Here is a 16974-nt window from a genome sequence, read left to right on the forward strand (position 1 = left end):
TTCAAATAATTTCACTCTTGCTCATGTCTTAAGCAAGTAAACCTACTCTGCCTTTTTATATACAGAGGCTGTTTACTTTGTCAGCTGAGGAAGCTAAAACTGCACATGGAATCAGGGAAACAGATAAGGTCTTGGGAGTAGGTCCATAATAGAATAAGCCAGATTACCAATGCTCCAAGGATCTCCCTAATTAGAGAGGGCAGTATTCCAACAACTCTGCCATGGGGCTGCTTTTGCTTCCATTTTCAGAGGCTGAGCACAGGGCCGCATAGACCAGTGGTCTTGTCTCATCATATTTTTTTCTCTCATGCTACTCTGAGAAGCATGGGGTGAGGAGGTACTCTGGGTCACCATGGCACACAGCATCAGATGTGGCCAAGTTGTATGATGCTGGGAAAGCTAACAAGCCAGCACCAAGGAGTCAGCAGTGAGGGGACTGTGGCTTGTTCTGGATAAAGGCGTCGCTTAGTCCATGATGGTGAAGCAAAACCACACACTGTAACCAGCTCTGTAAACAGTGGTGGAAGCCACAGACCAAAGAAGAATTCTTCATGTTATCCCCCAAACTGTTCATCCTGAAGTCATTCTTTTCACCATTCTTTCAACTACATCTACCTACCAGGCATCATCAGTGTGCTGTTCCTCTTTCAATCCCCAGTGTTTAGAAAGGGACATTGGAGGATCACAGTAGATGCTGATAGAAGAGGTGGTTTAATCATGGCGTACATGCCAAATTTTAGACTTTCTTCCTATTACCCTCTGGTGGACTTATGTGAAACTAGTCCTACCAACATTTATTGAGTGCCTACTCTATGCAAGGCTATGTGCTAGGCGCATGAAGATGAATGAGACCCATTCCCGCCCACCAAGGGCTCATCTGCTAGGTGAGAAGAGGCAAGAACTTGTAGGCATTTTGTTGCTGTGGCCCACATGACAGTAGCAAAAAGGATTGGTTATGCCTGGGGAGTCGAAGGTCTTACCACCTATTCGTATCTTTCATAGTCCACGGGCTGGGCTTCTGAGTTTCTGGGCTTCTTTTCAGTTACCTCATTGAAACAATATTGCAAGTCAAATGGACTTTTTAGGGCCTCCATCCTTCTCAATCTCTTTGTGACATTTGACACATGAGTTTCCTATCTCATGCTGTCTTAGAAAAACTCCTGCCTTGACTATGGCATTTTGATATTTTTCTTCTCTGATTGTTCTGTATTTTAAACAGTTCAATTTTTAAAACAACCAATTCCTTTTTTTTTTTTTTTTTTTTTTTTTGAGACAGAGTCTTGCTCTATTGCCCAGGCTGGAATGCACTCACTGCAACCTGCACCTCCAAGGTTCAAGCAATTCTCGTGCCTCAGCCTCCCAAGCAGCTGGGACTACAGGCGCACACCACCACATCCAGCTAATTTTTGTATTTTTAGTATAGACGGGGTTTCACCACATTGGCCAGGCTGGTCTTGAACTGCTGACCTCAGGTGATTCACCTGCCTCAGCCTCCCAAAGTGCTGGTATTATAGGAGGGAGCCATGCCCAGCCTAAACCACCAGGTCTTAAGGATGAGCATTCCCGTAATTCCTCTTTTTCCATCCTCTCTTTTCCATACCGTCTCCTTGGGAGATTGTATCAACGTCTACAGCTCTTTTGAAAAGATTGGAAGTGGAGAAAGGTTTACCTACTACCGTTGCTTCCTTTAGCTCATGTTTTACGAGAGCCTTACTTTAGCTAGGATGCTGTTTCATCTGCGCACCTTCCTATTTTATGTAGGATCAGAAGCCATCAGTTATTTCCCTTCAAAAGCTTATTGCTAGAGAAGTTGCTAATGAGGAGAGAGGAATGTTTCTGATCAGTGCTTCGTCTGCTGGTCCTGAGATGTATGAAATTCATACCAATTCCAAGGAGGAACGCAATAACTGGATGAGACGGATCCAGCAGGCTGTAGAAAGGTAACATTTCCTTCTGTCCATAATCTATGGAACAGAGTTGTTCAACTGGGGAAAATATTCTAACCATGTCTTCCTGCATGAAAACTTTGCCTCTGCCAGAATGGTCTGCTCCCTGCCCCCTGCACCTGCCTGCGATAGCCCCCCATCTGCAGCTTTCTCCTCCACGCCTCCCTGCATGTAATGCCCGCACCTCCCTCTGCCTGTGTGTGCCCTGCCAGGCGTTGATGCAGCTCGGGCCTCCCCTCCTCCATGAGGACCTCTTCAGTCCTGGTGATCTCTTTCTTGCCTGAAATTCTTTAACACCTGCTCACTAAAGCATTTACTCAATGCTTCTTATATACTGCCTTGTAGCTATTATCTTTTTTATGTACATATGTGTGTGTTTCTATAATTAGATTGGAAGCTCCTCGAGGGCAGGGGTCAATGTCTTATGTTTCTCTGTGTGCCTAGTGCTGAGAAATCATTCAATAAATGTTTCTGAATTGGTGGATCTAAGTATTCTAAGTCAATTTATTCCTCATTACTTGTGCAAGGACAGTTTTTATAATTGGGAGCACAAGGGTGGAGGAGATCATTCTCAACAGTAATTTAATTAGTTAGATCCTGAAGTTATATACAATTTCTGTACCTCCACTGCACCTCATCTGATCTGGCACCCCACTTCTATTCCCTAAAATTCTTATACTTTATTCCCATTATGGGTGTGTGTGGTGAGTGTGTTTGTGTTCACTGGAATATTTGAGTCATCCCACACCGCTGATTTTGAGAGTCATGTAATGTTATGCAAGATTTTTTGTATTCTCAAGAAAACAAGTCTCTGGCCAGGGGGCATGATGCATTCCCTTTATGCTGAAATTTTCTCCCTTTATGAATAAATCCATTGCCAAGTTCCCAAGTTTTTCCAATGAATCTACAGATACTTGCATTTGGTTTCAGTTGTGTCTCCTGACTATTGTCTTTTAAAGTTGTCCTGAAGAAAAAGGGGGAAGGACAAGTGAATCTGACGAAGACAAGAGGAAAGCTGAAGCCAGAGTGGCCAAAATTCAGCAATGTCAAGGTACAGTGCAGGCACTTCTGGCTCCCTGATCGTGGTGTTCTCCTGGGTGTTGGGAAAGCCTGAGTGTCATGAACAGGAGGTTATAACTACATGATTCATCCTGTGCACCTGAGGCCCACTTGGACCACCCTCCCAAGAAACACTGAAAACCAAAAACTTACACTAGAAATGCTCAAATAAGATGACATTCTCTTCACTTCCACCTTAGTGATTAAAATGGATGTAAAAAATGCACATGAAACAATAGCTGTGGGCAGTGTGGTACAGAGGAATGTTGGAGTTACTTGTCTCATGGTTTAATTTTAGGTCTCAACACTGTCATGTCAACGACTTTGGACAAGGAACCCAACAGATCTGGTCCCCAGTTTCCAAGTTTGTGAAAGAAGGAGATTAGACTAGCTCAGTGATTTTCAACTCTGGTTTGACATTGGAATCAGTTGAGAGGTCTTTAAAAATACGAATACCTGGGCCTCACCCTCCACCAATTGAATACGAATCTGTGGCCGGTGGGATGTAGACTTTGGGGTTTTCAGCTCTCCCAAGGTGACTTTGAAGCACAGAGGAGACTGAGAATTCCTGGATTCAATGCTGGTTAAGGTCCCTTTGAGCTTTAAGAATTCTGCAATATGTTGAAATCTGAGGACAATGATGCATGCAAAGATGGGCAAAGAAATTGGATGTTTAGAAACAAAAACTTAAACCAGTATGTTTGGTTTTGACCAAAACTGGCTGAAGCCTGTGCCGTTCCAGGCATTTGTATTGTTCACTCATCATGGACGGGACTACCTCAATTTTCATTCCCAAGCTTAATGTTTAGTCTTAATAGAAACCAGCCTGAATAAACAAAGAATAGCTTTGCAAATTTTCTGAAATTAAGGGACTGAGAAAGGAACCTTATTTACAGAAAAGACAATGGAAGCTGAGAAAGTTAAGTCACTTGCTGGAGGCCAGAGTCACTAAGCAGCATGGTCAGGACTGATACCTGCATCTACCCTACTCATCAGCCTGGGCTTTCTCTTGGAGGTCATACTGCTTGCTAATTAGCTACATCTTTTTCGTGGACTTTCACATTAGTGGTAGTATTCATGTTAGTGATAATCTTCTCTGGTAAATACTATTTCATAGAAATACTCACTAACCAAGACCAACAAATTTGTGCGTATTTGGAGGAGAAGCTGCATATCTATGCTGAACTTGGAGAACTGAGTGGATTCGAGGACGTCCATCTAGAGCCCCACCTCCTTATTAAACCTGACCCAGGCGACCCTCCCCAGGCAGCCTCATTACTGGCAGCAGCACTGAAAGAAGGTAAGTCGCTTTGAGAAGAGTTTGGGTTGACACGTTCAGAAAATGTTTATTGAACACCTACTATGTGCCTTGCACTGTGGTCTTGGTGCTGAGGATACAGCAGAACAAGACAAGGTCCTTACTCAGCTAGAACTTGTATTTCTAGAAACACCAAATATAAAGAAATAAATATGTCAGATTGTATCAAGTGCTATGAAGAAAAATAAGCAGTATAAGGGGGAGAGAGGGTGATGGAATTGGGATGGCTCTGTTTTAGATAGGGGGGTCAGGGAAGGCCTCTTTGATATAATGATGTGTAAGTGGACATGAAGGAAGAAAGCCGAGTGATATCTTGAGGGAGAGTCTTCCAGGTATAGGGAATGGCCGGCACAAAGGTCCTGGTGCAGGGAAGTGCCAGGCTCGCCTGAGGAGCAGGCAGGGCGACAGCACAGGCAGAGGGAAGGGAGGGTGGAGTGAGCAGTGCAGGGGATGAGTCCAGGGTTCTATGAGTCCAGGGTTCACTAGGTCTCAGGTTGCATGGCAGGAGAGGAGGACTTGGAATTTCATCCTGCGTGGGATGGGAAGCATTAGAAAATTTTGAGTGGAGCAGGGACTTGACTTGTGGTTTGAAAGGTACCTCCTGACTGCTGTGTGATGAATAGACTTAAGGGGGCGAAGTGCAGATGTTGGTAATAACAATGGGAGATGGTGGCCGAGGTCGGGTGAAGGGCACGATCATTGGAGATGAGAAAGTCCAGAGGATGAGAGGCCAGGGTGATGGAAGGACTAAGTTTATAGAATTGAAAATATTGAGAATTTTGACAGGATTAGCATTGGTGGGATGCGGAGAACTTGTGCCGTGTGCTGACTCATTCAGAGAAGGCAGGCGAGTGGCTGAAGGTCTATAGAGGAAAATCAACAAGGAACGGTAGTGAGCAGTATGACCGGAGGGCAGGAGCTTCAAGGCAGAAAGGAGTTGAAGAAGAGGTGGAGATAATGGTCTGGAAGTGACAGTGGGACAAAGGGCTTCGGAGATAAACCAGCCACCTCCTGAGAGACTGGCAGGAAATGCTGTTGTACAGAAGAAGGGCTGGTAAATTACAGACCACGGACTGCACACGTCCCACCACCTGCTTTTGTAAGTTTAGTTTTACCAGAACTCAGCCACATCTGCTTGTTTATGTGTCGCTTGTGGCTACTTTTTCCTACAGTGGCAGAGATGAGCAGTTTTGACAGACTGTTTAGTCCACAAAACCTAAACTATTAACTGGCTCTTTGCAGAAAATGTTTGCCAGCCTCTGGTTTAGAATCTCAGAATATTAGCTCTGGAAGAGAATTTAGAAATCTTAGAATCAGCCATCTTTATTTCCCAGTTGAGGAAACTGAGGTCTTGAGAAGGGCATAGAGGTCTGAAGTAGGGTTCACTGATAGAACCCCTCATCTATCTGTTTCTCAGATATCCATTGAGCATCTACCTTGTACTGTTGCTGGTGCTTGGGAGGCAGTGATGCTTTTGTAAAACTTTTAGTGATGAAAGACAGACAATACTTAAGGAAAAAAGAGAACTTCGGATAGTTATCTATCCCAAACATAATGGGATTGTGATAAGGTGAAGGTGTTGCTTCAGAGAGATTAGCCTAAAGACCTCTTTTTGAGATGAGGATTGAGAAATGAGAAGCCAGCTGTCTCAAGAGCTTGGGGAGGATCATTTTGGGCAGAGAGAAGGAAGTGCAAAGCCCCTGAGGCTGCAGTGAGCTTCACGTGTTTAAGGAAAGAAAGGAGGCCAGGGTGGCAGATGTCAGCATGGATCACCATTAAATGAGGTGATGTGGGCCAGCCAGGCTGGGATCGGACCATTGTAGGCCATGTTTAAATAATTTTAAAAGAGGATGTTATTCCAAACATGATGGAAAGCATTGGAAGCTTTGAATCATGGGTGTGGCGTGATCTTATTTATGTCTTAACTCACTGGCTGCTGAATGGACAAGAGACTAGAAGGAGACAAATCTGCCTGGAGACCTATTAGGAAGTAATAACAGAAGTTGAGATGAGCCTTAGTCTAGACCAGTGCCATTGACAATGGGAGCAGAGAGAAGAGGCCGAGTCAAGATATATTTCAGAAATAAAGTCAAAAAGAAACTTCCAAGTGGGTTGACAAGAAGCAGTGACCTCCCTCATTATCTTTGATAAAGCCTTGATCAAATAGATCGCCCACTCTCAGTATCAGCCAGTGGCTTTAACTTTCTCCCCCACCAAAACTTTCATTAACGCTGAGTTGTACGCCCCTCTGCTTCCATTCCTCTGGTACACTGTGACAGAGGTGCCAGGGCAGCAGCGGACCCAGCTGCTTAGAACCCAGAGCAATGGAGGTGCTGCCTTAGCTGCAGTTGGATAATCCACCCTCGGTCACTGACCGTGCAGCACCAGCTGCAGCTGAAAGATTAAGCAGGAGTTCTTATCAGAGTGAGGGAGTTATCTTCTGACAAAAAACCAGTTCCGTAGTGCACCTTGAATGGTCTCCTTGGGACTTCACTCTGCTGGACAGCTTTTCCTCCTTCCTTTCTTTTCTTCTGTCTCTGCCTCTTGAAACCCATCCATCCTTCCGGGTCCTGCTCAGTTTTCACCTCCTGTAAAAACATATTCCAAATCCTGCTAGCTAATAGAATGCTCTTCCTCCTCCACGCTGCAGTAGCATTTATGATGCTCTAATAAAGCTGATGGAGATGAGTGCTGAACACTTGCTTCTGCATAGCCTAGTGAGCCATGTATGTCTCTTTCCTCCTCCAATCTGTAAACTACCCTCTTAGTTGTTAAATGCCCAATAGCCCCTAGAACAGGTGCTTGTTTAAAATACAAATCCTGTTTTCTCCTCCAGAGAATCAAATCCAGTAAGTCTAGAGCCAAAGACTGGGAATCTGTATTTCTAAAGAAAAGTGTAGGGAAAATACTCTTTTGAGGAATAGCTAATATTTCTGAGTAACAGGTTTTAAAATTTTAATGCCTGGTATGTTTATACTAACTGAATGACAGGAAGTTTTTAGGCCTACCAATTTACTGAAAGTTGCATTTGAGATATTTTTATATAATGGGTTTATAGTTTTTTATTGAGTTAATTCTCTGTTGTAAAATGATGCTAAAAGTATTGGTCTAGATTAAAGGTCTGCAAACTTTTCCTATAAAGGGCCAGATATGAAGTATTTTGGGTTTTGTAAGTCACAGTCTCTGGGATGCAGTGGTGTGTGTGCATGTGTGTGTGTGAGTGCGCACGCAGGCACATGCCCGTGTTTTGACAACCTTTAAGAATGTAAAAATCATTTTTAGCCCCTGGGTCATATAAAAACAGGGACAGGCCAAATGCAATTTGCCAACTCCTGGTCTAGATTAAATATATACCTATCTTTGTTTTTTAGATTTATTTTTGTTTTTCTCTATCTTAGCTGAGAGCCTACAAGTTGCAGTGAAGGCCTCACAGATGGGCGACGTGAGTCAATCACGCGAGGACAGCTGTGGAGACTCTGTCTTGGTGGACACACTCAGTTCTCATGATGTACCAGGATCGCCGACTGCCTGTAAGTGAAAATGCAGGCCTTGGCAATGAGCCCGAGCGCAGCCCCTGGAGCTTACAGTGGTCACATAAAGTAAAGGCAATGACTGTCTCTGGTTGAAGGGGACTTGATATATTTTTTTAAATTAGAAAAACACTGAGAATAAATATGCTAGCCTAAATGAATATCATATGCATATAATAATGACACTGGGGTTTCAAGTATGAGGATCTAAAGAGGAGTTGGTGGGTTATACTGCTCTGTTTGCCAGCCAAATGTTGGACCTTCCCCAACACCTACCCTGCCTCATTTTTGATATGATTTATTGAATACAGTTTTGAAAGCACTTTTTAACTTTTCTGGTTTTTTAAAAAGGGAGTCCCTGCAGTTGATTACAGAACAAGCACTTAAACCTAATCTCATGTGCATCAACTGAGAAAACAACTCAGAAAACCAGAAATATACACACGGCTCCCTCCGCCTCCCTCCTCTCTCTCTCTCTCTCTCTCTCTGTCTCTCACACACCAAGTTTAGTGGTATGGTTAAAGCGGAAGTGCCAGAAAATTCTTGATCTGTGCCATCCTACACTTTAGTTCATGTCAGAATTCATTTATTAAAACACTGTTTCAATACATTTTAAATATAAAAAAATAGAACGTAGAGAGTTGGTTTAGGTGATTTCCCAGAACCTAGCTATCCTGTTACATGTATAGTTGTAGGCTACTTAGTTCCAGAAAGGTTTCTAAGATAAAAGCATAAAGAGTATACTTTTCATCCTGTGCAGGTGGTAACGACCTTACTTCCACAAGGTCTTATGTGCGTAAGATAAAATGGATAAAATGTCTTCAATAGTTAGAGATTGGAAGGTTAAATTGAACTCAGAACTTCTTTAACAACATCCCTTGATTAAGATATATAGACGCAGTATAGCTTTTTAATTCTATACTTCTTTTTTCCTTTTTTAAATACCAGCACCACTAATTATCTTCCTCTGTCAAGTTCTGCTTTATCTAATCCTGGGTTTCTATTTTCAGAATGCGCACATATGTTTTTCATTTTGACACAGCCCAGATTCATCAGGGGAGTTGTACTGCCCTGGGTGATTTCCTTTTAAAAGAAGAACCTCATTATGCCATTGAGGAGGCTCTGTCTAAAAATACATGCAGGGATCTGCTGCTCTCAGCCTCGCCCCAGGGACAGCTGGAGAGGCTCCGCTCCGCAGCTGCCTGAGCCCGCGGCCGAGCCTTCCCTCCCTTCAGGCCAGGCAGTGAAGGTCTCCTTGTGTGTATCCACATCTCTCCTGACTGGGGAGAGTTTCAAATGGGACACACGTGGTGGCATTTGCCAGAACCATTGAGAGGCTCTTTAGAGGGGTCTGATATTGGGATTCAGGCAGAGGAAGTACTGAAGCAGGCTAGTGGGGTCCTGTACCCCAAGGCCTCTTCAGTTCCGGGTCAGACTGGAACATGGTGCTATGAGAGTTTGATTCTCTTTATAAAGTTGTTCAAGGCGCAAGGCTATTCCTAAATGAAGGTCTACAACTGTGATGGAATGGGTAGGTTCTGCGAGTGACTTGGAGGACTGGGCTCTTCTGCATCAGGCTTACGTCAGCCTGAGGTTATAAGCCAAGCAGACCGCTCTATTTTCAGTCTTCAGTATATATGATGAATATCTTCTACTTCTAGGAAAGTTCTGTCCACTGGAGACCCTCTAGCCCCCCTGAAACTGGATACAGGGACAGGGACCTGATCTGTGTTTTATTTTTCTGCCTTGTCATCAGCTTCTTTCCCATTTGATTTTCCTAATTTCTATGAGGGAGTGAGAAACAGAATGGTGAATTCTTTAGTGATGCCTTTGGCCACTCTTTAAGAGTTAGGAATAGCACCCAATAGTAGAACCATTTTTCAAATGACAGAGAAACCTATGAAATGTCCCCTCACTAAGTGAGTAAGTGCTGATCAACTTGAACAAAATGGACTTGTTTTCAGCTGATCTCATCTGAAGCCATTTCTATTTAGACAAAAATGTCTTTGTATTAGAAGAGGCCTTTGAAATCCTAGAGGACTCTCATTTTCCAAAGACATAAGTATTTTTATTAATTTAAAGAAAAACATTTCCTGTATTGGAAATAAAGTTCCCAGATGACACAATAAAAAATTATACAAACAGTGTCACAAAGTGAATATCGATTTTGTCAGGGTCAAGATTGGATATGGTTCTAATAAAACACTGTGTTTTGGGCTTTGAAAATTCTAGTTTTAATCAGTGCAAGGTGGGCACAGTTTAAGTTTTAACTGAGTTCACATGGGTAAAGAAATAAATAAAATCCTGCCAACAGAGATTTAATGGATGAAGTGAAATCTGTATTTGGTATTTAAAAATATTTCTGGACTAGTTTCTGTGTTTTCATAGGTTAAATACATAGTATTTGTAAATTTAAAGCATAAATAAGAAATGTGAGAAAAACAACACATTTAAAAATTGTTAAAAAATAAGTTATTCAGAGATAGGGACAGGTTCTTGGTTTGTATGACTATGAGACTGTGAAGTATGAGCCATCTCTGCCTTCCTAGAAAGACGTTTCCCTCCTCCTTCGGACTCCTCCTTCCTCCTAACCCTTGTTAATCGTCTGCTGCTCTTGCACTGGCCACAAGGGAGACTTTTTACAGACTTGGGTCTGCCAAGAGACCTTGCTTTGTTCTACAGCACCTGTTTTAAATTTCACCCTTCCCAGGAGGCTTTTTCCTATTAAGTGAGAGTGAGATGTAGAGTCTAACTTCTGTACCACAAACAACACACGAACACTTCAGCACAAGAAAGAAAAGCGCAAAGATGGTGATACGTTGTGCCCTTCGTCAGTTGCTGTCTGTTAGCCTGTAAGCCCCATGCGGGCAGGGACCACGTGCATTGCTCTGCGCTCATCCAAGCACCTCGTCTAAGAATACTCAATAGGTAGTATTTTGTGATGTTTCTTATTTTGAAATATGTGTCGGCCGTGTACAGGAGAACCCGATCGGCTGGCTGATGTTTGACGCTGTCCTTTTTGTTTCTGTCTCGATGGCATGCTTCCAGCATTAGTCACAGGAGGGAGAGAAGAAAGAGGCTGTTCGGATGTGGATCCTGGGATCCAGGGTGTGGTAACCGACTTGGCCGTCTCTGATGCAGGGGAGAAGGTATTGTGAACTGATTTGTTAGTAAACGGCAGCGGTTACTGTGTATAATAAAATAGCCTCAGGTTCTGGTCTGTCATGGCAGTGAGTGGGACCAAGGTGCTTTTCTGAATTGTTCTCGATTGATTTAAATATTCATATTTAAACTTTCTAACTCATTTCTTCTTCAAATGTCCTTGCACTTCCTGTGTCATGTAGGTGTAAACAAAGCAATGATTGAAAAATTATTAAAAAGATTAAAAACTCTCCTGTGTATATGTGTGTCTGTGCTCTCTGACTTCTGGTCTTTCTGCCCTGCAAACCTTTGCTTCTCACGCACTATGTCTGGCAGCTCTGGCACCCGGGGGCCCTTTTGCAACCAGATGGCGCCAAAGTAATTGAAACACCTTTTCCTTTGGAATATTCTTGCTTCTTTCACCTTCCTTGACCCTCCTCTCCTTGCACAGTTGATTTCCTGTCACCACCCACATTTCACCTACTTTTTTTGTGGTCAATTTTTAATTAATTTGACCAATTTTTCCTTGGGGCACAGCGATTCTAAATGCTTCTTTTTTGACTTATTGCTATATACATAGGTGTTAACTCTCTCTTTAAGAATTAAATACATAAAACTTCCTATTAATGTCCACTAAAAGTGAGATGTCAGAAATAAGGAAGGAATAAAATATGATTCTGGGAGGTGGCAAGTTGGCCTCTTCCGACTTGTCGGGGCTCCAGAGTTTAGCTTTCTCTAAAATTGAATTAGGTACATTACTAGGTGCCAATATGTGTCAATGTGAAAAAATGGCAAATGTCAGATCTGCTCTTATATATACAACATATTTTACATATTATATACTTTTTGTGTATATTACATAGGACTGAGAAATCAAGTCCAGAACTTTTAAAATCCAGAGAAAAGACAGCTGTGACTGAGTGTTCTTTTTTAAACTTCACAGGCCAAAATGAGCATAGGAATGTAATATTTTACTCTATTCCTTCTGATTGTAAGCTTCCTAATGTATTGCTTCTTAAAATGTTCCTGCTTTTCATCCTTTTCGGTGAAGACTTCACTTTTAAGTGTGAAATTTGTGGTGTCCAGCTGTGTTAATAGAAAAGAGAGAGTGAATTAGTAATAGTTTAATTTTGAATTCAAAGTTGGGTGGCTGCTACCCCTGAAGTCTCCCTCTCTCACTCCAGTTCAGCTACAGGTAGACAATTGAGGTTAAGTGTCCAGGTTCTTCTTTGGATTAAGCTATCTGCAAAATTTTTCTCTTAAGGCATTTTGAAAAATTAATAAATTAATAAACCCAGGTAAAGGGCAGGATCACTTGAAACCAAACTTTTAAAAGGTGTATAATGGATATTTTGTCATTAGCTTCCTCTACAAGGTAAGGTTAGAACCAATTTCTGAAATAATTTTTAAAAATGAAATCTAACTCAAATGCAGAAATAATGGATAAATCACCAACTGCAGTTTTAAACATTCACCACAAGGTGGCGGAACAACTCCATTAAAAACGCGAAATTTCCTGTCTTGTGTCAAACCTAGTGGCTTTTGGGCATAAGTAACCACATGTAGCACAGTCCAGCTCATTTCTATGGTTCTAATTTTTATAGACTATAAAAACTCTGTGCCATATGGTCTTACTACAGAAGCAGTGGAGTGTGGATGGGTCAAGACAGAGCCAGAAGAGCTTCGAGAACACCAACAATCCCTCTAGGGCGGGGGTTCTTAGAGCCTGTTCTCTCCCACAGGGTTGGGCATAGATCTAATGTCTTTAAGCTTCATCTCCTTTTTCAGCCTCTGTCCTTTCCCTATCAGAGGTGCTGCTTATGAGTGAAATCTTTAATTGTCAGTCCAGGGGAAGCAGAGGTCTGGCTAACTCATCCTGGCATCATCAGCCTAAACTAATTGAATTTAACAAGTTCAAAATTACCTGAGGACATGACCATGGCTGGCTGCTTTTTATGGCTTAAAATTAGATGTGCCCAGATGAAAGCAAGCAGCATACAGGAGACTGTAGGCCCTTGAGGACAGGGTATCCGAGTATCCGATGGTCTCCCATAGTGTAAAGTGTGAAGTTTATAGTGGGTGATTGATATTTATTGATTGAATGGCATGCCATCGAGTTCATCTTAGAATCATTCACTCGTTGAGTGTCCATGCTACATCAGGCATCATTCTTATAATATGGAGCACACGGATAAAGTCTTGCTACTCACTGATTTGCATCCTAGGGAAAGAAGACAGACAATAAATGAATAAACAAGTGTTCAATTCTGGAGACTGCAAACCATCACTATCCACATGTGCCCTTAATGTGTGCTGTCGAAGAGACAATGAATGAGGCATAGACCCTGTCCCTAAAGAACAGATGGTCTCCTGTGTCTGGTTCATGGCCTCTGCTGCTAGTACTTCTACTAAGGCAGTCACTGGTCTGGTGATCTCTGACTGTGGTGGGATCTAAAGCAGCCCAGCTAAGCATGCCCCTATGGCCAGGGTCTGAGTCTGTTTTTTTTTTTTTTTTTTTCCCCAACTGCTGTATATTTTGATATCATGAATCTCAAATATTGAGAAAAGGAGTTGAGGCCAGACATGATATCTCCAATCTGGCCTCTAGAATATAAAAGGTCAGCCTGACCCAAAAGACAACCGCAATCCGAGCACAGAGAACTCAATTCACATTGTGGTTTGCACAAGGTAAATGTTGTCACTTGAGTTTTCAGGGTGTTCTTACTGTCATCCCTTGTTGTTTTAAGGGGTGATTGGGTGAAAATTGCCATGTATCTCAAACATCAACTTTGCGTGAAGGACGCTCTTGTTGTCAAGTGTTTGTTTAATTCTATAGGCTTTTATTTCTGGGAGGAAACTGAGTCAGTATAGATGAAGTAATCAAGTTTAGAGACAGCAAAGTGATTTACCCAAGTCATACATTTTGGGACACTACAGGGCAGCTTTTCAAAAGTAGAATGGTTATTCATTTTCTTGTTTTTTATGTATTTTAGGTGGAATGTAGAAATTTTCCAGGTTCTTCACAGTCAGAGGTGAGCTGCACACCTTAAATGTATCACCAGCCTTTATTTGTGGAGTACGAAAGTTTTTTCAAGAATGACACTTATGATTTTGTTTTTCAGATTATACAAGCCATACAGAATTTAACCCGTCTCTTATATAGCCTTCAGGTAACTACCCTCCTCTAATCTTTGACCTTGTGAATGTTTCTCTTAATGCAATTCTCTTTGATGATTCCCAGACTTTAAAAATGAGAAAAAGTGAGAGGTAGGGAATGATCTTAAAAGAATGGCAACCTTCTAAGTATGATGTGTTGGACTCACATGGTTTTGTAATCAGAGGCAACACCATGACTACATTTTATACCATTCTTCTCTGAAATAATAAAACAGTTCATATCTTTAAAAAATATTGATGAATATGATCTGGCTTGACATTTACAATGAAACTCTTAGGTGAGTATAGCATGACTTCACATTTTCTGATGAAAACCTAAATTCACACCTAAACAACTTTGACTTCTCCATGTGGCCTTCAGCCTTTAGAGTAGTTAAGTAATTCATATGTTGCTTTACTCTTTTGTTTGTTCATCCAGTCAACATTTATAAATTTATTAATGTTGAGGGGATGAACACGTGGTGCCCGTCTCTGTGCTGAGTATGCTGAGGGCTGAGCACACAAAGGCAAATGAGCTACACAGCCTGCTCTCAAATGGCTTACTGTCTTTCAAGGAAAAGGAGACATTTAAAAAAAAATCATGCTTGCATTTAGGATTAAATGGTGGGATGATCCCTTAGGCTGGGGTCTCCAAACCCCTAGGTGCAGAGTGGTACCCGTCTAGGATGCACAGCAGGAGGTGCGCCAGGGGCAAGTGAGCCATACCACCTGAGCTCCGCCTGCTGTGAGGTCAGTGGTGGCATTAGACTCTCATAGGAGCGTGAACCCTATTGTGAACTGCGCATGCAATTTAGGGATCTAGGTTGCCCACTCTTTATGAGAATCTAATGCCTGATGATCTGAGGTGGTACAGTTTCATCCTGAAACCATTCTCACTACACCACACCCCATCCATTAAAAAAAAAAAACTGTCTTCCACAAAACAGGTCCCTGCTGCCAGAAAGGTTGGAGACCACTAGCTTAGACCATGCACAAGAAAGAGGCTCAGTGTGTCCGATGGCTTAATTTACTCATTAAAATATATCTCAAAAGGATATACATGCAATGTTTGGATTGTTGAGAAATTTGTAGAAAAATTTGAGAATACAAGTAAATGAAAGAAAATTATTTCTGATTCTACAAAGAGAATTAAAATTATCATGTTGGTGTATAAAGCTCGATTTTAGAATTGTTTCCTATGCACTCTTCTGTAACATGTAACTTTCTCTGTCATCAACTATAGTTCTATAGCATACTTTTTAATGAGTATATATTAAATTCAAGTCTGTGGGGTTTATTCAACCCCTTATTGTTTACACTTTTGTATTATTAACAACACTGTAGAGGACATCCTTGTGTACTCATCTCTTTGAATACATCTGACCGTTTCCTTAGGATAAATAAGAAGAATCATTTTGTTTAGGTTTTCAATAGACTTTGCCAAAATAATCAAATCAACCAACATTCTCTCTTTTTCTCTTCCATTTGAAGATGGATTAGGGTATCTGATTATTTTATTTGTACTTCTTTGACTACTACTGAGACAAAACATTTTTCCCTCACTGGTTTATTATTGATTCATGCTTCATATCTTGTTGAATTTAAAAGAAAATAAAATGAAGCCTAAGTTCTCAGCAGAAAATATAAAGGCATGCTGCCTTCCATGTTTAGTTATTTAGACTTTGACTCCATCAGGACTTCTTTCTCTTATGACCTTTTATTCTTGCTCTAGGACCAACATCTGAATTGTTAAAGCCTTGGATTGCATTTGAGTATGTGACAGTGCTAATCTTATTTTTCTATGCATATTTATATATTCTTCCACAAGAGCTTGAGACAGGGTCTGGCTCTGTTACCCAGGCTGGAGTGCAGTGGCACGATCTCAACTCACTGCAACCCCCGTCTCCCGGGCTGAAACCATCCTCCCGCCTCAGCCTCCCAAGGAGCTGAGACTATAGGCGCATGCCGCCAAACCTGGCGAGTTTTTCTATTTTTAGTAGAGACAGGGTTTCACCATGTTGCCCAGGCTGGTCTCCAACTCCTGGACTCAAAGTGATGTACCTGCCTTGGCCTCCCAAAGTTCTGGGATTACAGGTCTGAGTCACTGCGCCCAGCCCCACAAGAGCTCTTAAACAAGTTTCTTATCTCTTACCAATGCCATTAAATTAAAATTTCATTACATTTTTGAATTAAATTGGAGAGAATCAACACCTTTACCTTAATCACTTACTCATATAAGAACATTGGTCAGTCTCTTATTCTCTGATTTGCTGAAGAGCTTTGTAATTGTCTTCATATAGTATGATATGTGTGTATATATACATTTTTTCACTAAGTTTATTCCTATTTCTCTTTACTGCTATTATGAATACATTTTTTTTTTTCATTTTGTGTCCCCAATGGTTGTTGCTAATATAAATAAAAGTATTGATTTGGGGTACTTATATTGTAACTGGCCAACTCATTGAACTTTATTTTTCATTTTAATAGTTTTTCCATTGATTTTTTGAAGTATTCCAGGTAGAAAATAAAAATTAGAAAATAATGATATTATGGCTATTTGTCAATAATTACATGAATTTCATTTTCTTGGCTTACTGCTTAGGCTAGGACTTTTAAAAATGTGTTAAATAATAGTGGTGATAGCAAGCTCTTTGTCTTGTTCAAGATTTAGTGAGAATGCTTTTAGTGTCTTGGGCTAGAGGTGCGGTTCTGGGGTTGATGTTCTTAGAAATCAATGTATCATGTAAGACAAATAATCTTTATTTTAAATGTCAGCTGAGAAGGGATACAGTCTGAACAGCAGCCATTAACTTGGGGGATG

General features: G+C 41.4%; 1 protein-coding gene across 2 annotated transcripts in view; it reads left to right on the plus strand.

Moving 5' to 3' along the window:
- ARHGEF28 (Rho guanine nucleotide exchange factor 28) overlaps positions 1-16974 on the plus strand; it is a 309778-nt gene that overhangs the window by 257624 nt on the left and 35180 nt on the right. For both annotated transcript variants that reach the window (XM_025389056.1, XM_025389057.1), the window contains 7 exons: positions 1762-1940; positions 2906-2997; positions 4123-4305; positions 7722-7853; positions 10902-11002; positions 13988-14026; positions 14117-14164. In XM_025389056.1, coding sequence (XP_025244841.1) covers positions 1762-1940; positions 2906-2997; positions 4123-4305; positions 7722-7853; positions 10902-11002; positions 13988-14026; positions 14117-14164 — 774 coding nt within the window. The remainder of the gene's footprint in view (positions 1-1761; positions 1941-2905; positions 2998-4122; positions 4306-7721; positions 7854-10901; positions 11003-13987; positions 14027-14116; positions 14165-16974) is intronic.

Source organism: Theropithecus gelada, chromosome 6 (genome assembly GCF_003255815.1).
Source record: "Theropithecus gelada isolate Dixy chromosome 6, Tgel_1.0, whole genome shotgun sequence".
NCBI classification, from domain to species: domain Eukaryota; kingdom Metazoa; phylum Chordata; class Mammalia; order Primates; family Cercopithecidae; genus Theropithecus; species Theropithecus gelada.